Below are 25,696 nucleotides of genomic sequence, written 5' to 3'. Positions count from 1 at the left end.
TCTCCAGAGATGCTGCCTGACCCGCTGAGTTACTCCAGCACTCTGTGAAACGTCACCTATCCATGTTCCCCACAGATGCTGCCTGACCCGCTGAGTTACTCCAGCACTCTGTGAAACGTCACCTATCCATGTTCTCCACAGATGCTGCCTGACCCGCTGAGTTACTCCAGCACTCTGTGAAACGTCACCTATCCATGTTCTCCACAGATGCTGCCTGTCCCGCTGAGTTACTCCAGCACTCTGTGTTTTTATCTTCAACCACCTCCTGGCCCATCTGTGGAAAAAGCTACAATTCCCACATTGGCATCATCAGTCAGCTCATGAACCCACAGGCAGAAAGTGGAAACGAGTCATCCTCTATCATGAGCAACTGCCGAAGGACAAGGAGATGAGTTTGGGAGTTTTTTTTCAAAATGACTGCCCACTCACCGCTGGCTCAGAAACACCTCAAGACGCAAGTTGAAGACGCGCGCGCGCACCGAAGATTGCGTGTTTACGCGCGGCGGGCGGGCACGCGCGCGCGGCGCTTGCCCCGGCGGGAGGGAGCGCGCGCGGGGAGGCAGGGCGGGGGGGAGCGCGCGCGCGGGGAGGCAGGGCTGGGGGGGGGGAGCGCGCGCGGGGAGGCAGGGCGTGGCTCGCGTGCCCGCGCTGGGAAAAAGGAGCGCGCGCGTAAGTGAGCCAGTAACGGCCTGCGAAGAGACAGTAATGGGTTTGCAGATGTCAGTGCGAGCTAGTAAAGGCAGCCAGCAGAAAGAGCGGGCTCTCGATGGGGACGATGAGGATTTATTGGGAGATAGCGAAGACCGACAGGAGGACATAGCGCGCTTTCCTTATGTGGAGTTCACTGGCAAGGATAGCGTTACCTGCCCGACGTGCCAAGGCACCGGCCGCATCCCTAAAGGTAAACGGGGAGGATGGGCTTCTCGTCATTCGGCACCTTCGCTCCTCTTGGACATCTTTTTCAGGCTTCGTAAACAAGGCGCATCCGTTCTCGGGGCTTCCTTCCCTTCTCCACCCCCACCCAATTAGTATCTGTGGTCAACTTTACCACTGTATGTCTGCTCGGTACTGGAGCATCCATTGTAACCGCAGCAGGGCGAGTAAATGTTGCAGATAATATTACGCCGGGTGCTGCCGTTTTTGCCCTTCAGTTCTTGCAATCCTGCTTGAGCTTGACACTATTTTAATGTTCTGTGACCTTTGTTGTCATTGTTTCGGCTAATCTTTCAAATGGATCGCCTGCGCCAAAAGGGCGACTTTAAGAATGTTATCACAAGGACAAATCAAAAGTCAGTGTGTTGTTTTCCTGTCTTTGTTTGCAATCCATTAAGAGGCTGGCAAGGTGCAAAAGGGCAAGGTGGAAAGTGCAGTAATCCCCAATACTGAAGCAAAAACTAAAAATGGGGGGGGGGGGGGTGGTGGAAGTGGTGGAAGCACCTGTGGTGTTTTGTGTTTATACCACACTTTTTATGCAATAAAATGTCCCAGGATGTTTCACAGTCGCCTGCGAAACATTGGAAGAGGTGATCAAATTCTTAAAAGGCTGGGTCAATAAATTTTAGAAAGGATTCCAGAGTCTGAAGAAGGGTCTCGACCCCAAACGTCGCCCATTTCTTCTCGCCAGAGATGTTGCCTGTTCCGCTGAGTTACTCCATCATTAATTAGTAGGGCAGTTGTAAGAATGGCAGATGTTTTGGGTTGAGACCACCATTTTCTTGAAGAAATATGTTTAATTGGTTGGAGTGTTTGAATATGTTAGTTTAGTTTTTTGACACTTGTACCATGCACAGTGAAAAGCTTTTGTTGTGTACTAACCAGTCAACGGAAAGACAATACTTGATTACAATCGAGCCATCCACAGTGTGCATATGCAGGATAAAAGGAATAATGTTCAATAAAGTCCGATTAAATATAGTTCAAAGGTCTTCAATGAGGAAGACACAAAATGCTGGAGTAACTCAGCAGGTCAGACAGCATCTCTGGAGAAAAGGAAGTAGAAGTGTTGATGTGCTTTCTTGGCCATTGCTTTGATATGGGTGGTCCAGGACAAGTTGCTGGTGATATTTACACTTTGGAATTTGCAGCTTTCAACCATCTCTACTTTGGCATCAATGCATAAAGGGGTATGAGCGCTACAGATGCACCATAGAAAGCATTTTATAAGAATGCATCAGACTTGGTTTGGGAACAACTCCATCCAAGACTGCAAGAAATTGCAGTGAATTGTGGACACAGCCCAGACCATCGTGCAAACCAACCTCCCTACTATTGACTACATTTATACCTCGCACTGCCTTGGTAAGGCCAGGAGCATAATCGAGGATGAGTCATATCCTGACCACTCCCTTTTCCCTGTCTCCCATCAGGCAAAAGGTATAGAAATGTGAAAATGCATACCTCTAGATTCAGGGACAGTTTCTTCCCAGCTGTTATCAGGCAACTGAACCATCCTACCCCAACCAGAGAGCAGTCCCGAACTATCTACTTCATTGGTGACCCTCGGACTATTTTTGATCAGACTTTGCTGGCTTTACCTTGCACTAGACGTTATTGCGTTATCATGTATCTATATACTGTAAATAGCTCGATTGTAATCATGTAAGATGCTTGGGTTGGCCCGCCACGGACCTTTCACCGTCTGGTGCGGCGCTTCAATGTCGGGCGCCCCGTTGTGGCAACTCCAACAGCCTGACCGCGGGGGAAGACGGCAGGTGAAGAGAAAAAGACATTCTGGCCTTCCATCACAGTGAGGAGGTAACTGGAGGAGACTCACTGTGATGGACGTTTCTTTTGTTTGGTGTTGGTTTATGATTGTATGTGTTTTTTGCATATTTTTATTGCTTATTTTTATTGGTCTTATTGTTGAACTGCGGGTAATTTTTTCATTTCACTGCACATTTATGTGTATGTGACAAATAAATTGACTATTGACGTTTGGACTTTCTGCTGACTGGTTAGCATGCAACAAAAGCTTTTCACTGTACCTCAGTATACGTGACAACTAAACTAAAAAACTGACATTGAGAGAAAGTCTATTGAATCTGGATTCTGAAAATGATGGTTCTGTCCAGGAGTCTGGAATTGGGGCTCCCAGTGACACTGGGACAAGCAGCTGACCAGTAATAGGGAATAGAGTGTGAGAGGTTGAAACACTTGTCTCCCAAAAGTGAGTCGTGGGCACTAGACGGTTGGAAAAATTGGTGAAGAAGTAGAGCTAGATATTACTACTTTTATATATGAAAATACCCATAGACGTTCAATCACATTGAGATTTTTGTCACTTTTGTATAGTTGAGAAATGTTCTGATTTGAGAGGCTATGTGGTCCATTGAGTCTATTTTGGATCTCGGTATTTCCTTCACTAATTTTTCATGTAACCAATTCACTATTTCTCATGCCCACCAACGAATCTCCTTTTCCTGCATTCTACAACTTGTCTGTGAGAGTGGACAAACACAAGGATTGAATCTGGGTGGCTGGAACTGTGGGGCAGCAACACTACCTGCCTTACCTTGACCCACCTGATGTGATTTCTGCATCAGAGCGCATGGGTTGATGCTGTTCCCTCCCCACCCCCATTCCCCCCTCCCCATTCCCCCTCTCCTGACCCCATTCCCCCTCTCCTGACCCCACCTTCCTCCCCTCCCCCCAGCCCCCTCTCCTGCCCCCCACTGTCCCCCTTCCCCCTCACCCTCGCTGTACCCCACTCCCCTCGACCCCCCGACCCCCCACTCTCCCCGACCCCCCACTCTCCCCGACCCCCCACTCTCCCCGACCCCCCACTCTCCCCGACCCCCCACTCTCCCCCACCCCCCCACTCTCCCCCACCCCCCCACTCTCCCCCACCCCCCCACTCTCCCCCACCCCCCCACTCTCCCCCACCCCCCCACTCTCCCCCACCCCCCCCCACTCTCCCCCACCCCCCCCACTCTCCCCCACCCCTCCCACTCTCCCCCACCCCTCCCACTCTCCCCCACCCCTCCCACTCTCCCCCACCCCTCCCACTCTCCCCCACCCCCCCCACTCTCCCCGACCCCCCGCCCCAACTCTCCCCCGCCCCAGCTCTCCCCCGCACCCTCCACCCACTTGGCCGTCACGCCTACTCCCCTCCGTGAAGCCGCTGGCTGCGAAAGACACTTACCAGTGCCTGTGCGTTCAACGCTGACTGACGACGTGCGAGTCTCTGCCGGGGCGGGGCCGGGCGAGGGGGGAGGGGAGAGGGCATGATAGGGCGGCCATCTTGTTTTGGTGACTCAGGAGCAAATGGAGTGGAACGTGGAGCATTGTGACGTCGCACGCTGAGGAGTTTCAGGAAATGGGTTAGAAGGTGAATTTTTCAATTTTAAAATGTCTAGCTTTAAAAATGTAGCTTCAATTTGAATGAGAGTTGTTAGAGATGATGCCCAGGATAATGGTGAGTAAGGTGGTGCAAAAATTGTGGCGCTGTGGTGTATCGTTTTGGCTGTGCGAAGCATCAAATTTATGCTGCGCACAAACACACATAAACACATACATACGGACAGAGAGTTTTAGTATATAAAATAGATAGATAGATAGTATAGAGATAGATAGATAGATAGTATAGATAGAGATAGATAGTATAGATTTAGATAGATAGTATAGATATAGATAGATGATGTTGAGTAAGGAGGTGGAGGGGACAGAGAAGTAAACGTTGAGGAGGCTATTGCAATATCTACCATTGTGACTGGTTAATATTAAAGTTGATCCTGCATTTGTGGTGTTTTCCTAAAGCATTTGGGGAACTTTAGAAATAACTAGACGACCAGTTGGGTCCCATTGTTGCTAAAGGTTCTTTAGTAACTTGTCAGTTTCTTTGTTGAACTAAATTAAGGCACATGTTTAGTTCAACAAAGAAACTGACAAGTTACTAATCAAAAGCGCTTGAACAATTGGTTAGGCCGAAAGCAGCCAAAACAGTACCTGATAGTTCAACGAAACACGCATTGAACACGGAAGTATTAGATCAAAATGGCGATTTTTATTTTATGGGGTATGTGTCTGAAATACAGCCAAAACGGTACACGATAGCGCAACAATTTGAATGAAACTTGATACTGCACAATAGATTGGATATATGCATAAACGCAATCTCCAAACTTTGATAGACACAATGCTGGAGTAACTCAGCGGGACAGGCAAACCTTTACGTTGTCCGATTCAATTGCTTAGTAATACAATTTCTTGTTATGATATAATCCTGAGCCTGATTTTTTTTAAAATGAATGTTAGTTTGGGACAGGAATGTTAACAAATTGTTGCTGTTACCACAAGTCCCTTGAGTTCTTCAATTTGAATGACATGTAAAGCACCTGTAGATTACCATATTAGATCACCTCACTTATTATGCATGCTGCACATTCCACATGTGGTCCAGTCAGGAACTTCATCCCTACCTAAACTATGTAAGCTGCCTTGCTCTGTCTCACTGTAATGTTTCCTTCGCTTGTGTTACAATAAAACTTTGAGTTGTTACTCCTGTGTATGGGTTTGATTCCAACAACATGGTGTCAGAAGTGGGATCCGTACCCACGCCTCCAGTTGGAGACCAGAATCTGACACGCCATTTCTCTGTTCACGGGGCTCCCTATCAGCTACTTTCTGACAACGGCAGTCAGTTTACCAGCCAACACCTCAGAGACTTTGCTGCACGCTGGGACCTTCGTCATATCACCAGCAGTCCCGAGTACCCACAGTTGAACAAGCTGGCTGAACGTGCTATCAGGAGTGCCAAACAGGTGATGGAAACGATCCCACAGAGCAACATCTCCCGTGACACCTGCCCAACGCCTGATGTCACGCAGACCCGGGCCGCACTACCAGTTGCGAAACAGACATTGCAGCCGCAAGTTCGAACTCCATCCGAGATCCATTCCAAGCTGCAACAAAAACGGGACGCTCAGAAACTATGGTATCATATCATATCATATCATATATATACAGCCAGAAACAGGCCTTTTCGGCCCTCCAAGTCCGTGCCGCCCAGTGATCCCCGTACATTAACACTATCCTACACCCACTAGGGACAATTTTTACATTTACCCAGCCAATTAACCTACATACCTGTACGTCTTTGGAGTGTGGGAGGAAACCGAAGATCTCGGAGAAAACCCACGCAGGTCACGGGGAGAACGTACAAACTCCTTACAGTGCAGCACCCGTAGTCAGGATCGAACCTGAGTCTCCGGCGCTGCCGTGCCGTCATCTGGTATGACAAGATGAGCAGACCTCTTCCATCACTAGCTAAGGGACAGGTGGTCCGTTTGCAAACTGAAAAGGGCACGACCGCCTTGGTGTGATATCTGGAACTACTCTCGAACCACGTTCATATCTGGTCGACGGCGGCACCTACAGACGTAATCGACAGCACATCTTGCCTGTGAATGAGCCAGCACTGCCTCCGTACCTGCCCGACCGCACAAGCATCCCTAGTGGCCCTGGCCCGACATTACCACCATTGCCTGACACTGATGATTGCCTGGTCATCTCGCCAATGACCACGCCACCTCGGCTCCTGCCATGCTCTCCTGTCCCATCGCAGGCGATGCTGCCTCACTCTCCTGAGCCTGTTCCACCACCGTTCTCATCTCCGGTGAAAGAAAGAAATGCGGGACTGTACCATACACTTGTTATGATGTAATCCTGAGCGGTATCGACTGCCTGATTTTTAATTTTTTTTATGAATGTTAGTTTGGGATAGGAATGTTAACAAATTGTTGCAGTCCTGCTAAGCCAGATGGTCACATCGCTCAGTGAACCGGCACAGACCTACTTGCACTTTATTCTGTTTTAAAACTGTTCTAATTTGTTTAATTGGGTTGTTTACATTAATACTGACTAGCTAATTAATTTATTGCATCGTATGGGAGGCGCATTCCCAATCCCGTTGTTCCCCTGTACAATGACAATAAAGATATATTGTATTGTATGTATTGCACCCAAACCAACACCAGAGCAATGAAATGTAAATCGAAGACTGGGATCTCCAGGTTAATCAATTAATGTTTGAATGCGTGCAGGCCGAGCCTGCGAGTCTGTATTTACCTTCACACGGAAGGGAAGAAGAGTGAGGCGGATGCTGTGGCTCATACAGACAGGGGGCAGGAACAAGACTTTGGGCGGCGGAGTGCCTTTGTTTTGGATGTGGCTGATTATCAGAAATGTTGTGAGCCTGCTAAAGCTAGCTTGCTGGTTGGGGAGGGTGTAAAATGCTGCTGTGTTGCAAATAGCATATCCAGCTTCTGACTTGCTCGTGTAGCCACAGTATTGGTAGTTGATCCAATTTAATTACAGCTGCACTCTACAGACATCTTGATATGGAGAGATTTTTGCCTTCTCTATCGACAGGACTGACTTGGTGAATTCATGAATACCAAATAAAATAGGTTAATTTGTGCTGGGTCTCCTCATTCAGTGCTTGATTGTATTACACTGGAACAATAGACAATAGGTGCAGGAGTAGGCCATTCGGCCCTAAAATTAGATTATCACATTAGGTTTAGAGTGCAGGATACATCCAACTCATGAGACTCTTCATCTGGCATATGCCCACCCTGAGAGCCTCTGGCAGTGAGCTGAGTTGATAAGCTGTACTAATCGGCTCTGCTCTTTTCCTTGAGGATTGTGAACTTGTAGCAATCGCCTCTATCTAAAATGTAGTTGTTCTACATAAATACGCAGCAGATCTTGTAATTAACTAAATCTGTCAACTGCCAGTTTACGTTCATCACGTCAATGCTGGTTGAAAGCATTTAAGACTGTTCCATGGATCATGGAATTGCTATACATGTGCAGGAGGAGGCCTTTTGATCCATCATATATCAGCTAGCTGTTGGTGGAGCAATCTTATCAGTCTCATTTCCCCATAGTGCTGCAAATTTTACTCAATTTCCACTACTTCCCCAGGAAGGGGGGAAGGGAGGAAGGAGAGAATGAAACACTGTCGGTATCACTTAGCGGTAGCAAGTATTAGCAGCTTATTTTAGTGGGGATTAAAGAGTCAGTGGCTGCATTTTACCATTGATCGTTGGCAGTAACTTCATTACTTTGCCTCTGAATAGTTTAAAGGCTTTGGGGCCATGTAGTGTTACTGGTGCAGTCTTTTGGATTTAACAAATCTGGGAAGTATACTAGTTTTAAAGAGTAAAGAACCAGGAAAATGGAGGGATCTTCCAATCCTGAGAAGACGCTTGCGGCAATAGAAGGGGGGTTTGGGAAAAGAAATAAAATGGTGGGGAGCAAGAACCTGGGTGGAATTTTGAAAGGATTGGGCGTATCTGACTGCGGATGGTTTGACTGCCCCAACCGTGGGAGAATAAGGAGGGAAGAATATTGGACTTTATTGCCTTCCATCACAGTGGAGAATCCGCTGTGGTGGATGTTTGTTAACTTTTATGTAGTGTGTACCTTAAATGGTACACGTGACAATAAAGGACCGTTGAACTGTATCCTGTTGGCTGGGATCATATGGCTGAATGAGGTTGAGTCACCTGAGGATTGCGTGTGTACTGGTTGACGCCCAATAAACTGGGCGGTGAAAGCAATTTGGATCAGAAAACTGGCAGCTGCAGCAATTGATGCAAACTCTCTTTTTTGGAAATTTGCTAGCTTTTGGTGGTGGGGGGAAGGGGAGAAAGAATTGGTACCCATTTGCGCGAGGGCTGCAGGTTTCCTTCCCTAACATGGGTAATCTGAGGCTTTCACAATTATCTGGTTACTTTTTAGACTCGCTGCTCATCTTTGTATTTCAAATTGTTCAATTAATTGGATTTAAATTCCCTTTTTGCTATGGTGAGATTTAAACTTTTGTGGTCCTTAATCCAGTTCTTGAATTGCTAGTGTGGTGAGAGGATAATAGTGCAATAGAATTTTGTATTTCAATAACAAACAGCTGCTGAAGAGTGCATTGGTTCCAGTGAATGGCCAGAAATGAAAATAACCAGCTTTCTCATAACTTTCTATCAAATCTCTTGAATTTTCTTGCAGGACTATTTTAAGTTTTGAGTTAAAGTTAATATTTTATGTGAGGGAAGTCTTTCCAAAAATGAATCAATTTTGCATTGAGGCTTTCAAGATACAGTATGTGCCAAACACTTGCCATCCTCCATTATATAGCATTTGAAAGATGTTAGTGTTTAGAGGGACCTGGATGTCCTTAATATGATTCACTAACAGTTACCATGCAGCTCCAACAGGTAGTGAGGGCAGCAAAATTGATCTGAAGAAGGGTCATGACCTGAAACGTCACCTATCCATGTTCTCCAAAGATGCTACCTGACCTGCTGAGTCACTCCACCATTTTGTGTCTTTTTGTTTGTAAACAAAAGTCCTTTTCCTTGTAATAAAAGGACAAAAGTCCTTTTCTAAAAGTCCTGCAGTTCCTTGTAATAAAAGCAAACATACCATTTGCTCTAGATACATGACGATTGGAGCACTGGTTAAAACATTTTGCTTCAATTATGTGTGGTTCTGGTGAGACGTCATCGAGAATACCGTGTACAGGTTTTTATTTTAAGGGAATGCAGTGAGGTTTACCAGATGGATTATTGGATCCAGACTGCTTATATAAAGATTAGAAGAATGCGAAACTAGGTTTGTTGAAACCTACGGAATTCCTGATAAGGTAAAAGTAGGGGTGATGTTACCCTTGGCTGGATCAACCACAACCTAGGGGATGGGGTCGCAGCCCATCTTAAAGACGTGCACTTGAGGCAAAAATTAGGAATTTCTTCGCTCAGAGGGCAGTGAATGTTTGGAATTTTCTACTCCAGAACTTTTTGGATACTTGGTCACCAAGTATATTCAAGACTGAGATTTCAGTTTAAGTTTAAGGGAATTTTAATTTAAAATCAATCTTGGTTAGTCAAAAGAGGTGCTCAGATAACAGATCGGCTGTGACCATGTTAATTGGTGGAACAGACTTAAAGGGCAAACTGTTCCCTGCTCAGTTCTTGTGTTTGCCTCAACTTGGCTCCTTTGTATTTTTTTTCTAATCCCAGCTAATTTAGATTTTGAAACTGATGTGAAGGCTAAGGTAGTATCAGCAGCACAAATTTGTTTGCTGTTTTAATTGCTTTGGCATCCATAAAAATTTGGTAGCTTCAACAGTTGTGCATGAATGCCAATTCAATGCAGTCATTCGTTTGCCAACTTTCCATAACAACAGTCACTTTGGACCTTCCACTTTTATATGTGATGTTATGATGATGTGAACTTGGCTCTTGTGCTTCTTCAGCGCGTGCTTTGCATCCAGAAACTGCTGAAACGAAGTTACAGCCTTTTGATAGTTCAACATTGAGTAAAACTAAGTAATGGAAGATGAGAACTGTTTTAAGTTGGGCCACATTTAGAGTCTCGTGACCAGATGTTTATAGTGTCAAGAATTTTTACAGAAGTTTTTCCCATCAACCATATGAAGTAGATTTGGATATGCTAGCCACGATGCTGCTATTTTCTTCTGACAAAACAATACTGTAAAATCTCACACTCTGCAGCAACAACCCTTGTGCTGGCTCGAAGGGCCGAATGGCCTCTTCCTGCACCTATTTTCTATGAGTGTGGAAGAATAGAGAGAAATAAATACTGCTAAAAGCGAAGCAGAATAATTTGGTTATGAGGCTGATGTTTTAGCTTGTGGAGTGCAGGCCCAAAGTAAGGACATGATTTCATTTCAAATATTTTAGATTTTATTGTTGAATTTTTCTCGTATTTTTCATTTGCAGTGGTAAGCAAGTAACTTGCCAGTCCAGCAGTTAAGTAGGTAATGAGGTAGAACTGATGAACTGAAAATGCTGGCAGCTGACTTGGAGTGAAAAACAAATTCATCTGGAACTGATGGTGAGCAATGTGCTTGGAATGAATGAGCAGCTCAAAGAAATGAGTAAAATTTAAAGCATTGGGGAATTTAATGGGACTCAAAGCTGATGTATATCCTTCAGGATTTGATCACCTGCATACCAGTGTTTTGAAAGAGACCGTAGAATCATAGTCTTACATTGTGGAAACAGGCCTTTCGGCCCAACTTGTCCACACCGGCCAACATGTCCCATCTACACAGGTCCCACCTGCCTGTGTTTGGCTTATCCCTCTAAACCTGTCCTATTCATGTACCTGTCCAAATGGTTCTTAAACATTGCCACAGTACCTGTCTCAACTACCACCTCTGGCAGTTCGTTCTGTACACCCACCACTCTTTGTGTGGGGTTTTTATGAGGAGAAATTAAGCGTACTAAAGTTCAGAACAATGAGGGGTGATGATGATATTGCCAATGTAGGTGCCCTGGTTGTTATCTTTCAAAATGTAATCGTTTTGAGGATAACGAATGCAGCCTGGAAGATAGCAAATGTAATCTCAATGTTGAAGGACTGAGTGAGAGAACCTGTGAATTACACACCAGTTAGCCTGAAAGCAGTGATGAGGAAAATCCTATAATCTGTGTCGTAACAGGACTCTGGGAAAATGTGATTTCTTTCAGCCAATATAAATTTATGAAAAGAGAAATGTCTGACAAATCTGCTACATGAGGTGGTGCCTAACAAAATAATATTGAAGCAGTTGAACTAGTTGCCCTTTCTGAAGGGCTTCAATAATTTATCGGGTGAGGTTATGAAACAACATTTCGAGCACATTGGAATTTTATTTGGGTCGTGTTGAGTTGGAATAACGTAACAATCTGCCTTGTGGGTCGGTTGGTTGATTGGCAGAAAGTAGGATAGGGGAGGGATAATGAGTCCGTTTGGTAGGTGGGGTGTAAAAAATGAGTGGTGCTGGGGATCAAAAGTTCAATCAACATCAACAAAATTGGATGACGGGAGAAAGCATATTGTACCCCAGTTTTCTAAGGATGCAAAGCTGCACTTTGAAGATGGAAAGAAGCCTTGAGGGATATGTGTGAGAACATGGCAGATGGAATGTAAAGTGGAAAAATTAGAGGTCTTCAGGATTTCGGTAGAAATGCAATCTCCATCCCTGATTTTAAAAATCTACCTGAGATTAAGGTGGACAAAGAGGTTTATCAGAATAAATCCAGGATTAGTAGGGGTTTACATGAGGAGAAATTAAGCAGACTAGGCTTGCTAAAGTTCAGAAGAATGAGGTGAATTGTACAAAGTTAGAGCAGGGGACGGAGCACACAGCCTTGAGGTGCACCTTTAATGATGGTCATTGAGGAGGAACTGTTGCTGATTTGTAAGATTGTGTTTTGTTGATGCAGAAGTCGATCCAGTTGCAAAGGGATGCACAGAGACCCAGTTCTGTGAGGTTGGCAACAAGTTTGGAGGGGATGATGGTGTTGAACGTCGAGCTGTAGTCTATAAACAACAGCCTGGTATATGTGTTTTTATTCTTCAAATGGTCCAATCCAGGGCCAGTGAGATTGCATCCCCTGTTGATCTATTGTGGTGATAGGCAAACTAGTGGGTCCAGGTTCTTGTTGAGGTAGGAGTTATGCAACCTCTCAAAGCACTTTATCACAAAGACGTTGGTGCCACTGGTTAATAGTCATTGGGGCACGTCACCTTACTCTTCTATTATTCCTGTTCTTTTAAAGCACGTGTGAACCTCTGATTTCAGCAAGGAGAGTTTGAAGCTGTCTGCAAAAACTCCAGCCAGTTAGTCTGTGCAGGTTTTGAGAATGCGACCAGGTGAACCACCAGGTACAGAAGCTTCGAGGGTTCACCCTCCTGAAGGATCTTTTAACGTTGATCTCTGTGCACAATTGCAAATCCAAATTAATTTCCTTTTTCAGAACAAGATTGAAGTCAATGGGCTTCTATGGCACTGCCTGCATTTGAATCTGATGTAAACATCTAGTTATGAGAGAAATGTGTGTGTACCCAGTGAACTTATTTGTATGAAGCATGTTTCTACCAGTCTCTGCAAATCTCCTTACTGGATTTTGAGTTTTTAAATTCTGGATGCCAGTGGGAGAAAAGAAATTGCAATGTCTATTGTCCTTCACATGGCGTGTCCATTGTCCTTCACATGTCCTTCAAGATTATGAGAATGGCTGCAAGCATGTGTAATCTAAGCTGAAAAGAAGGAGAGTTGACTGACTTGTGGCAGAGCATTGTTGTTCACAGCTGATTCTCTGGATGGCTTTCCCCATTGCATCAGATTTGGACAGTCGGTGAAAAATCAACCTGTGGCATTGAACTCCCGATTTCTTTATGCAGATTATTGCTGACAAGAGCATTCCCAGCAATCTATGTAATCTGTTTATTTGAAATAGTTAAATGCCGCTGTTGATGCTCATTATTTATTTCCCTATTCTGATGATAAGCTGCTGTTTCTCCATACTCGTGTTGGACTCTGTTGGAACACATGTAAGTGAGAAGTGATCAAAAGGTAGAATAAGAGAGAGAATTGGTATTAGTAATTGGGAACAGGAAGGTCGGCGATGGGATTGCAAACTGAAAATGCGTGTTATGCGAAACAGCCACTGACGCTGCATTTCCTTCAGTTAAAGGAGATTGCATCACGAGCACCAAATGCAGTGCACTAAATTGAAATTGCAAGTGGATTATTGGGACATCGGCAGGGCGGATTAGTGCTGTTTCCTCGTATCATACAAAAATAGTTTAATCAGCTTTGCTACCAGCTACACCTTGCTCTCATTTTCACATTACTGATTTTTCCTCCACTTCCCTATCTCCTGGGATGCATGGAAAATGTTGACCATTCTGGATATTTATCACAATCCTGACTACGTTCCTTCCCTGTTTCGTGCAAGGATTTGATGCTGTTTTAGTTTCTCCAGTTCCACTATATCAGTTCTGATGATAGCTCCTCCACCAATGCTTTTGAGATAGTCTATCATTTTCCTTAACAAAGGTTTCCCCTCTAATTAACATGACTCAACAGCATCTGTTCTGATGTTTCACCACCCCAACCCCTCCTTGCCAGAGCAAAGTTCCTTTTATCCTTGTTTTCCACCCCACCAGCCTCCAGAATCAACAAATCCTTAAATTTCTGCTTTCAATTTGATGCCTCCATCAGACACGTCTTTCCCTGCCTCCTCTCTCCCTTTCAGCATTCCAAAGACCATTCCCGCACCACTCCCTTGTTTACTTTCCCTTGCAACCAAACATCCTCGCCCCTTCTGGCAACACCATCCCAAACAACTGTGCGAATTACAACACCCGTCCTTTACCTCTTCCCATATGCAATTATCACTTCAGGTGAAGTAGTGATTTGTTTGTACTACTACCGATTTGGTGCTCGTGATCTCCTCCACAGTGCAGAAAAGGTGATTGCTGTACAGAATACCTCTGTTCAGTCTGTAAGGGTGACTGAGCTTCCAGTTGCCTGTTACTCTGACCACGTGCACTATTCTAACAAAACCCTACATAGGCTAAAGGAATGGTCTCTTGGCTGCAGGATGGACACTTGCAAGACCTTGTGACTTTGAATTCAATTTCAGATAACCAGCCATACGTATACCAGTTCCGATGAGAGGTCGTCAATTTATACCATTTTACACTCCAGATGATGGCAGACTCGCTGAGTATTTTTAGCATTTTCCTTCATACTTCTTGCATTTTGTGTTTTTAGTTTCCTCTGTTCCCATTTGTTATAGAGAATTTTGCCTAAACAATCTATGACCCATAGCGCTGTGGGCTTTAAACATTGCGCTATGTTTAAAGCCCATAGCGCTGTGGCCGGTAGCGCTATATTTAAACCCCATAGCACTGCAGATGGCAGCACTATATTTAGAACCCATGGCGCTGCTGCCGATAGCTCTTTGTTTAAATCCCCACGCGCTAAGCTGACAGCGCTCTGTTTAAACCTTTGCGCGCCAAGTCTGTAGCGCTGTGTCTATTGAAAGAAAATAACTGCAGATGCTGGTACAAATCGAAGGTATTTATTCACAAAATGCTGGAGTAACTCAGCAGGTCAGGCAGCATCTCTGGAGAGAAGGAAAGGGTGACGTTTCGGGTCGAGACCCTTCAGTCTGAAGAAGGGTCTCGACCCGAAACGTCACCCGTTCCTTCTCTCCAGAGATGCTGCCTGACCTGCTGAGTTACTCCAGCATTTTGTGAATAAACACCTCGCTGTTTGTATGGATTTGCGCGCCAAATCTGTAGAGCTGTGTATTGCTTTACGTGCCAATCTGCAGCTGAAAGCGCTTTGTTCCCGGGGGGTGGGGGGGCTTGCTAGGATGCAGTCCCCTGCCATTGGTTCTAGTTTGAATTTGGGAGCAGCACTATTGGCCAGGACTTATTGGCGGTTATTTTAACAGCTGATTTCTTACCTGTATAAAGGTAGGCACCAGTAAGCCAGAAGTTAGTTCATATACGAGAGGGGTTGAGTCATGTATGAGTCGCGACCAGAGCCGCGGACGGAGGCAGAGAGAGAGGGGTGTGCTGCTGTAAAACTGGACCCAGCGCATACCAAGACAAGTATTGTTCTCTCTCTTGCCAATAAAACTGATTTGTAACTAAACAGACAAGTAAGCCTTTTTCTGTTCTACCAGTCAGATCTTGAACCTATTCCCTTGTAACACCATCTCATTTACATCTCCTCTGGATAGATCGTGTGTGATTTTTAAGTCTTCATCGTCTCAGCTGGCACCATCACCACTTGTGAAATTTTGGTTTCCACCCAACCCAGACATTCCTACTTGTTTTCATTTTTAACTTTTTTTCCCCTAGCTCTGAAAGACCATCAACCTGAAATATTAACTTTTTCTTCTCTCCACACATGTTGCCTGACCTGATTATTTCCAAGATTATTTTTTATCTGTAACATGGGCTTTTTTTTTTGGTTTTCTGTCCCCCGCTTTTTTATTTTCCTGGTGGTTTTGTACCATATTTGCTAGGCTTTTATTAATCTTCTGCACCTCCTTTAGTATACTAAAGTTGAGTATTCTAACCCAAAATAAGTTATTCATGAGAATATAACCTATGGAGAAAAACTGCGATATTAAGTAATTTATTTGGCAATGTCTTTATTGCTTTGTTCTCTAATGCTGCAAATTGGATTTGCTGAGTTCTCTTATTTTTGTTTTATAGGGCAGATAAATGAATTGGTGGCTTTGATCCCATACAGTGACCAGAGGTTACAGCCACAAAGAACGTAAGTCTTGCATGGACCATAATCTGCAGCTTGCTGTTGCATTTTGTGTGGTTAGACTTGTTAAAGCTTAAATTGGTCAGTTTTCCAATGCTAAATGTCACTTGGGAGGTCTCGACAGATTTGAAGAGTTGATGTCCAATGAGCCTAATTTAGGCCTAGACCAGTAGTGGCTAAGCTGTAACAATTGGCCTTCACTGTCCTTGTAGTTGCAGAACTCAGCAATACCCGGGACTAATATTTTCTATTGAGTCCTGCATTCACAATTCCAATGGACTTTGTGACTTGGCAGCAAACTAGAAATGACAATTAGCTGCTATAAATTCAGTTTAAAGGTTGTAGTATTTGAGGTTGGACGGCAATTTAGAATGACTACATTCCTTTTTAAGAAGTGAATTTAGGAAACTTGATGAATTTGAAAGGCTTAGTGTAGATTGATTTTTTTTGTTCGGGGTGGTGGGGGGGGGGGGGGTGCTTTTCATTGAAGAATGCCTGACTAGAAGGAGCAGGCAAATGGGTCTAGGCCAGAATAAATAACTAGGAAAATATATCAAATGAAGTGTTTCCATTCTGTATTGTTCTGACTGGATCAATGATGGATTGGTAGGTGTGCAATTGGCTATTTGCACTAGTCTTTGTGCTGTCTCAGCAGATGTGAGGAGGCTAAGATTCAACGGCATGGAAGCCATTCTGTTGACTTTAGGTTCTGTTGATTGCCATCTAGCTCAGTTCACCTGTGGGTTGGTGGGCTCTGTGATAGCCAGCTCACCAATTGGAGAATGTACTTGGTGACAGAATACATGGGTATGAGAGTGGAGGGTCATGGAGTGATGACTATGCCTCTCACAAGGTTCATGGAACATCATCAACTCATCCTGGGCATCCAACAGCCATCGTGGCAACAGACAGGTCCTCTGCCTGCTTGTTATTGAAGGGTATCCCAGTTAGACCAGTTTTTGTGTCAGCGAGGGAAGTGATTTATTTTTCTGGCAGAGTAGTTGGAAAGCTGGATTGTCTGTGAGATGTGTCTGTTTCTTTCCACTTTTGGCTTTAAACCTGTCCTGTGCCACTGTTTTTACAATGGCCAATCTGCACTTTGGTAAATGATGGTTTAATGCAAGCTTGTATCTCTTTGATCCTGTGTAGGAAGGAACTGCAGATACTGGTTTAAACCGAAGAGAGACACAAAATGCTGGAGTAACTCAGTGGGGACAGGCAGCATCTTTGGACAGAAGGAATGGGTGACGCTTCGGGTCGAGTCTCGACCCGAAGCGTCACCCATTCCTTTTCTCCAAAGATGCTGCCTGTTACTACAGGATTTTGTGTCTCTCTTTAATCTTGCATTGGTGAGTTCTGTAATTATTTTGATATGTGGCTTTCTTTAGATCAAGATGTCACTATTATTTGCGAGCCTTTAACTTGGGTAATCTGACTTTGCCTTTTGACATTCAATATTAATTTGTGATCCAGAGTTCTTGATAGTTTTAAAAGTTGCACAAGTGACAGAGGTCTTTTTATTGACAATTTGATGACAATTACGTTGTGTTCCACTTGAAGTTGGGCTATTGGATAGTTGAGCCTCCCACCTCAAATATACATAATTTGTCTCCTAACTGGGATGCTGGAGAGAGAGAGAGAGAGGAGGTGAGCTTAATTTGCATCTTCCACATTCAATAATAAATATTTACCTGGTTTGTCCTGCTTATTTTTCCACTGCCCAAAAGTTTCATTTTGCTAATACTAAAGAGCTTGTAGCTAACAGAATTATAATTTCATTCTGGAACTCAAACTATTTTGAAAAAGAATGCTTTCTGAAGGGAACCTTTAAATTGATTGTGTTTTACATTTCAGGAAATTGTATGTCTTCATATCCATTTTCCTGTGCCTCTTCATATCTGGATTGGTTGTCTTCTTCTTGTTCCCTCGGTCAGTGGCTGTGATTGATGATGGAATCCGAGTGGTTATAGTAAAGTTTGACAGAAATAACTCCAGAGTTGTCATTGATATGACGGTAATGTTTAAAAATAATTCTCATTTATTCCATTAAAGCTATATCCTTGTGTTTTAAATGATACTGCTTTTGTCTCATCGCTATTTATTTTTAAAAAAGTACTTTTAATGCTTTCATTTCAAACGGCATCCCAGACTTTGTTATATGGTTCATATGCATCCAAAGTCCAGCTGCTATATAAAGAGGTGATATGGTTAAGGTAGGGCTTCTATTTAATTGTTTGCAAATGTTTTCAGTTAGTGTTACCAGTTGAAAATGGTCCACTTGATTATGTGAATGGGTCTAAAATTCCAACTTCTATTCAGGACTGCTTGATCATTGTCTGGGATTTTACTTGTGTGTTGGCTAAAATGTCCCAATAACTTGGAGTAAGGAGAGAGCAAACTCTGCAAATGGGAATAGCAGGGTAATTTGCAGCACATAAGATGTTAAACAATAAAACTTTCCCAGTCTCTTAAAACAGCTGTTTTTAAATACTTTTTTAGGTAACCTACTTCAACCAAGTGTTCATCTTTGATTCAATCATAACCAGGTCTAATTATATGTGCAATTGCACCGCCTTTTAAAACAAATGAAACCCTAAAACGTAGTGTCAAAAGAGAAAGATGTTTTGTATATATTTCACTATTGCCTGATGTTAGTTCAGGCTTTTCGGCTTGCTTCAACCCCTCTCATCTGTATGTTGTTGTACAGTGAGTAAAAGCTTTTTATTGGATCCATTTTGTCTTTAAATGTGTTGTGAATTTCCCCCACCCACGAAATACCAGTAATGTCTGAATCTGTATTTGTTTGCAGAACTTTATAACCCACTTCTAACTCTGTAGCAGTGATCATGGATTATTTTATGAAATGTTATTATCATAAGACAAATAAGTGTCTGGACTGTTTCTAAAATTGCCCATTGGGTGTCACCTGCTTGAGTCCTGTCTTTTCACGACTGTTCATTGAAAGGTATTTGGGAGGGGGTTTTACTGCGCACACAATTGTGCATAGCTACTTTTTCAAAGATCAAAACAAAAGAAATGGACAATGCTGGAAGAGCTTGGAAGTCTCATCTGTAGGGCAAGTAGTTGATATTGCAGATCAAGGGCCCTACAGAACTGAAAGAAGAGAGCATAGAGGTGAAGAGAACTGATGGAATGTGTGTGATGGAGTGTTGGCAACATAACAACCACTGCAAAAGTTGGCATTGGGAGTAATGGGTTAAAAAGAAACAAATTGAAACTAAAGCAAAGACCCTAGAGAGGGAGGTAAAGTGGTGATGCTAACTTGTAATTGTTAAATTCAATACTGCTCCTTGAATAGGCTGTTCCTCAAGCTGGTGTTGTGCATCTTTTGAACAACATAGAAGGACGAAGACCTTGGTGGGAATGGGACAGATTTAAAATGGCAGGTTGCTGCAAGCTCCGGGTTGCCCTTGTAGTTTGATGTGATATCATGTGAGGTTGTTACTCAGTCTCGGTCCGAATTGCTGCATCAGAAAAATGTAATGCCATCAGTTGTGTTATTCCTGAAATAGACTTTCTTTTTAATTTCAGAGCACACTCAACATTAGTAACTCCAATTTTTATACGGTTTCTATTGATACACTTACTAGCCAAGTCCAGTACATGAAAACTGTGATTGGAACAAAGCAGTTGAATAATGTTTCGGTTATACCACCTCTAAGTGAGAAACAGGTAACTTTTGTGTTGGATTTTCTTTGCCTCTTCTATTGTAGGTATAATGCTTCCTCGGACTATAGCATAACCTGCTATATTCTTTGTGCGAAATAGGTGCACTATGGAAACCACTCTTCAGCCTACAGAGCTGTGTGCGAGGCTTCACGTAGCCATTTGCACTATATATCTATATATATATATAAACATAGCACAAAAAGTAAGGAAATTTGTGTTTGGTAGATTATTTCTTTGTTGTAACAATGCTTCTTGGCAATAAATCTTATACCGTTGGAAAGCCTGTTTATTTCCCTTTTAAATGGTGCCACATTTGTAAGGAACATGCATTTGTGGGATGAGCAGCAGAGCTGAGTATGTGGGTTGCGCCCATGAAAAATCTGCCAAATCTTCCAAATCTTCTCTGCCAATGACAGCTTATTCTGCCATTGACTCTTGTTCGGTGTTGTTTGGTGGATTGGTGGATTGGATGATTGAAGTCTGAAGAAACAAGACATATTGGCAATTTAACAATTTATTCATTTAATAAACAGGAGCCTCAGTAGCGTGTAGAAGAACCATACACAGCCACAACAGCCTGGCACCTCCTCCTCATGCTGGTCACCAGCCTGGTCACACACTGTTGTGGGATGGCATCCCATTCTTCAACCAGCATTTGTCGCAAGTCAGCCAACGTGGTTGTGTTGGTCACTCTGGCACGAACAGCACGCCCAAGCTGATCCCACAAGTGTTCAATGGGGTTGAGGTCAGGACTGCTGGCAGGCCATTCCATCCTCTCCACTCCCAAATTCTGGAGGTAGTCTCTGAGAAACCCTGCTCTGTGGGGGCGAGCATTATCATCTTGGAGGATAGAGTTCGGTCCCAGACTGTGGAGATATGGGATTGCCACTGGTTGCAGAATCTCATCTCGATATCTCTCTGCATTGAGATTGCCTCCAATGATGACAAGCTTCGTTTTTCCAGTGAGGGAGATGCCGCCCCACACCATCACACTGCCTCCACCAAAAGATGTTACTATCGGTGCAGCAATCAGCATAGCGTTCTCCGCGTCTTCTCCACACTTTGACCCTATGATCCAACTGCCGTAGGCAGAATCTGGACTCATCGCTGAACATAACGTTCCTCCACATGTTCAGGTTCCAGTGCACGTGTTGCCGACACCAGCGCAAACGGGTCTGATGGTGAAGGGCAGTCATGGCAGGCCTCCTGGCAGCCCTATGAGACCGGAGATCGGCTGCGTGCAGTCTGTTCCGAATTGTCTGGGCAGAGAGCCGTCGGCCATATCGTCCTGCAAACCTTGACTGCAAATCTGTAGAAGACAGCCTACGGTTCCTAAGTGCTGACAGGGTGAGGAAACGGTCTTCTTCGGGTGTCGTCTTCTTGGGACGCCCACTTCGCGGCCTGTCTCTGACATCCCCCGTTATATGGAACTTGGCCTTCACTTTGGAGATGGTACTAGGGCTCGCTCCAAATAATGCCGCAACTTGGTTTTGCGGAACACCAGCTTGAAGTTGCCCTATCGCACGGGCCCTATCCAGATCAGTCAAACGTGGCATGCAGATTCTTGGAGCAGACACCTACTGACCACTGTAGCAGGGCCCATGCTCACAGATGCTGCCAATCAGGTGCCAATCAGGCACCTGATTGTCAGCACCTGGGGGTACCAGAAGCTCAAAACAAGAGTCAATAGCAACAGCAGAATAAGCTGTTTGGCATTGGCAGAGAAGATTTGGCAAATTTTTCATGGGCGCATCCCATATACTCAGCTCTGCTGCTCATCCCACAAATGCATGTTCCTTACAAATGTGGCACCATTTAAAAGGGAAATAAACAGGCTTTCCAACGGTATAAGATTTATTGCCAAGAAGCATTGTTACAACAAAGAAATAATCTGCCAAACACAAATTTCCTTACTTTTTGTGCTATGTTTATATATAATATTACTGAAACGCTCATCTTGTATGTTACTTCCTCCCGTGGTGCAGTGCGGCAGAAGAGAGAAGGTGAAACAAGATGGCCGACAGCAGGACGAACATGCGGCAGCGCCTTGTGGCCGCTCTGCTGCTGCCGCGATGGTCACTCGGGGCCGGGGCTAGTGGCTCCCTCTCCCCTTTCCTCTTGGTAGTCATAGTGGAACATAGTGGTAAATTTGGCATCATGTCCACTTAAGGCTAAATGGGCACCTAACCTTCCATGGATTTGATTCAACATTTGGGCTGTCCTTTCAACTTGCCTAGAGTTTAACTTTTAGGTCAAGTGATACTCTTGAGCCTGGAATGTCACTTCACCATTTTCGTAGTTGCACAGTACTCATGATCAATGTAAATTAATCAGGCCTCGAGTCTTTATACAAAAGAAGCTTCTGATAATGCATTAAGTAAAAACAAGCATGTACTATTTTACCACCTTGATACCAGAGATGACAACCACTGGTTACTTGTTATTCCAGCTACCTTGTATTCAAATGTAATAACATTAGACTGCAATAACAGTTTTGGACTGCTGATTCTTGCCTTGCCTATATTTAACTTCCTGTCCAAAATGTAGTTAACTCTTCAACTGGTTTAGTAGGAATGAATAGTAAATGTGTGATGTCCACATTTTGTGAACAAATAAAAACGAGACTGTGACACTTTAGGACCTTCCCTTTCCCACACTGCCCTTGATCTCTTCCACTGCCAGGATGAGGCTCCATGCAAATTGGAGAAACAGCACCTCATATTTTGCTTGGGTAGCATACCACCCAGCGGTATGAACATTGAATTCTCGAATGTTAAGTAACTTCTACTAACACTCCCCATCCCATTTCCTCCACCCTAGTTTTTTAACCAGTTCCACAGTTCGCCACATTGTTTCCCTCCTGAGATCACCCCTTTCCCAGCCAATGATAGGCCTATCAAGGCACCACCCAGCCTGAGGTCATTTGTTGCTGTCCCTGATTGGGTTTTCTTGCCTCCAGCTCCTCATCATTCTCTCCCCCCCCTTCAATATGAAGAATCCTTTTTCTCCAGAGATGCTGCCTAACCCACTGAGTTACTCCAGCACCTCTGCAATTCTTTGTTTCTACTAATGACACTTTAAGACTAAATTGCCTAAGCTCTGTTCACACTTTTTAAAAGTAGCTAATAAATAGACCACTTGTGAAGTAAATAGATTGACCAGAAGTGAAAGTGTTATTCAACTTTATTGTTTCACCTTTTCCTTGTATCTATTATTTTAATCAATTAATTTAACTTTGCAGGTGAACTACACTGTTCAATTGGAATTTCGTGGAGCTCTAAACTATGTGTAGTAAGTAGTGTTTTTATCCCCCCTCTCCTTGTTCACTGCCTAAATGCTAACTGCATCTTTTTTTATCTGAACGGCACGGTCGTAGTATTCAATTAATCTGTGCTAAAGTTTGAAAACTAGCCAAATGGCTGCTCTTGCAATACAAACTATCCCTAAAGATCGAGTTTGAACATTTTATTTGCCTATTGAGAAACAGAAGTTAATCAAAGCAATGGAGCTTTTCAGTTAAAATAGTCGAGGATCAATCTGTTTTTGAAAAGGGCTACGGCCAAGAAATGGATGTTTGAAATCTGAGAGCCTGGAGTGGAAATGGGAACAGTAACTATTCTACACAAAGTAATTCAATCTTTCCATTAATGAATGGCACGCAATATTAATTTGTCCCCTTGGGTCGTGTACATACTTGGATACGGGCACACTTGGGTGCTTGTAAATTGGCGATAATCCAACCCAGGTATGTTTAAAATTGCAACATGTTCATTTTGCAAGGATTGACCGAACTGGTTCCAGTCATTCCTTAAGGTGGCTCTTCTGAGTTTTGGGGTGTTTGGAGAATTGACGATACTTAGTTTTTGTTATGTAGTTTTTGTTCTGAAGGGAAATAGTTTGGATTGCCTTTCTTCCCTCCCCCCCCCCCCCCCCCCATACACTTTCCACTGGTCCCCCATCTCTGAACTTTCTAAGTCCAAATTACCTTTATCGGTCTATTACGGCACCATTACAAGGCTCGTGCTGCAGATGCTGGTTTACAAAAAAGGCAGTGTTGGAGTAACTCCGTGGTTCAGGCAGCATCTCCAGAGGATATAAGGAACTTTCCCCCTCTCCCCTTCCACCTATAGTCCTTCCTCTGGTTGCACAATTCTCACCTCTTCTATTCTTGTCCTACACTTTTTGTCTTTCCATCTCCAGCCTTCGTCCAGTCATCTGCCTATCAAGCCTCCCCTCCACCTATCATTTGCCAGGCTTTATAGCCCCTCTTCTCTTCCAGCTTTCATTCCACCACCAACACACTTGATCTGAAGAAGGGTTCCGACCCGAAACGCCACCTTTCCATGTTCTCCGAAGATGTTGTCTGACCCGTGGAGTTACTCCAGCACTGTGTCTATTTCTGTGCTGCTGTATGATTAGCCACTGCCAGGATGGAGCACGTTACAATATAAATCCTGGTCTGACATGCGTTTCCATCAATTAATTGCCCCTTCTGGGACCCATGTAGGAGGGTAAATGTTTTTTGAGCAGGACGGGTTTTAACTTTGCTGATATGTTGGTGCAAGTCGCTTGGAGAATCCAAATTTAGCTATTTTAATGAAGGCAATTAAAATATAAGCCTCCAATTGTAATGATTCTGATTCTATGAATTTCAGTCGGTATGAGATTGGAAGAATCTTGGAGTGAGACTACTTGGTTATTTCTCTGTCTTGATATCTCACTCTCCTGAGATAGTGAAGCAATCTAAAAGCATTCATTTTTAGTGGGTTGGAGGGAAGGAAGCCTTGAGTTTGGTTTGGAACTGATCTCTGTGTGATGTCGCCTTTGCACTAAAGGCAAAGCTCGTATAGTGAGCCAAGTCTCTTGCTCGCCATGATTGAACTGATCTAACCAGTTTATTTTCTTCCACAGCACCTTTTGCACAATGCCATCAATCAAGGTCCATAATATTGTTGTCTTCATGCAGTAAGTTCATTAAGATTATTTTCCAACTAAATATGCTGAAGTGCACATCTTCATTCTTTGTGTTTTTAACATCTTGAAAGAATATTTAAATTTAGCAACACATTTAAAAACAAATGCATTTTTCTATTTGTTTGATTAAAATGAGCTCTGTCAATTGCATTGTTACAGTTTTAGCTCTGAGAATAGCTGGCCAAAGCTTGTGAATCATAACACAGACTATTTGGCTCAGAGTCATGTCAATGCCTTTTGTGGAACAGTCTGTTCCATCACATTTCCCCTGTCTCCCCCTCCCCTTTTTCCATAGCCCTGCAAGTTATTTTCTCCTGTGCCTATTTAGATTTTCTTTTGAAACCCAGATTGACTTAGTTTCCACTACCCTAGGCAATGAGTTTCTGATTATAATCACTTTATGAATCTCTTTGTTGTCCTCTCTTCTCTGTACCCCAGCCCTTTGTTTGTCTCTCCCTCACCCTCATTGCCCACTGCAAAGCTCGTGTTATCTTGTATGCCTCTTATCAAATTTCCACTTGACTGATTTTGCTCCCAAGGAGAATACCCTTGGGCTTTCCAGTGTAATATTGCTGCTGAGATTTGTCACCCTTGAACTAGTTTCTGCGTCCAGTGGGTCTTTAGTTATCTGAAACATGGTGACCAGAATTGAATGTGATGCTCTACCAGTTTTGCTCTATTTTTTAAAGATTCAACATGACCTTTCTGTTTATGTTCTCCATGCCTCTGAAGCGCAGGATCTCCAATGCTTTGCTGCTAGCTGCTGACGGATTGTGACAGGTTCCCAACTTTATATTGGGAATAATTGACTTTGGCTAAAGTGTAATACTATCTGCGTCTGTATACTATCAAACGTCTGTAGTTCCTTGACGTTCTTGGAAATAGTCGGCAGGTTGGGTAACAAATGAACAAAAATGGTCAGTGTATTGTGCTGATGGGTTT

The 25,696-nt window shown here is 43.7% G+C and overlaps 1 protein-coding gene across 1 annotated transcript in view; it reads left to right on the top strand.

Moving 5' to 3' along the window:
• The first annotated feature begins 633 nt into the window (after positions 1-633).
• Positions 634-25,696, top strand: part of LOC144611980 (transmembrane protein 106C-like) — a 32,620-nt gene continuing 7,557 nt past the window's right edge. Inside the window, exons 1-6 of the mRNA XM_078431355.1 lie at positions 634-901; positions 16,033-16,096; positions 17,945-18,104; positions 19,643-19,783; positions 23,022-23,071; positions 24,692-24,745. Coding sequence (XP_078287481.1) covers positions 706-901; positions 16,033-16,096; positions 17,945-18,104; positions 19,643-19,783; positions 23,022-23,071; positions 24,692-24,745 — 665 coding nt within the window. The 5' untranslated portion in view covers positions 634-705. The remainder of the gene's footprint in view (positions 902-16,032; positions 16,097-17,944; positions 18,105-19,642; positions 19,784-23,021; positions 23,072-24,691; positions 24,746-25,696) is intronic.

This window comes from Rhinoraja longicauda, chromosome 42 (assembly GCF_053455715.1).
Source record: "Rhinoraja longicauda isolate Sanriku21f chromosome 42, sRhiLon1.1, whole genome shotgun sequence".
NCBI classification, from domain to species: Eukaryota; Metazoa; Chordata; class Chondrichthyes; order Rajiformes; family Arhynchobatidae; genus Rhinoraja; species Rhinoraja longicauda.
The sequence above is the reverse complement of the archived record's forward strand: the minus strand, read 5'-3'. Positions and strand labels throughout refer to the sequence as shown.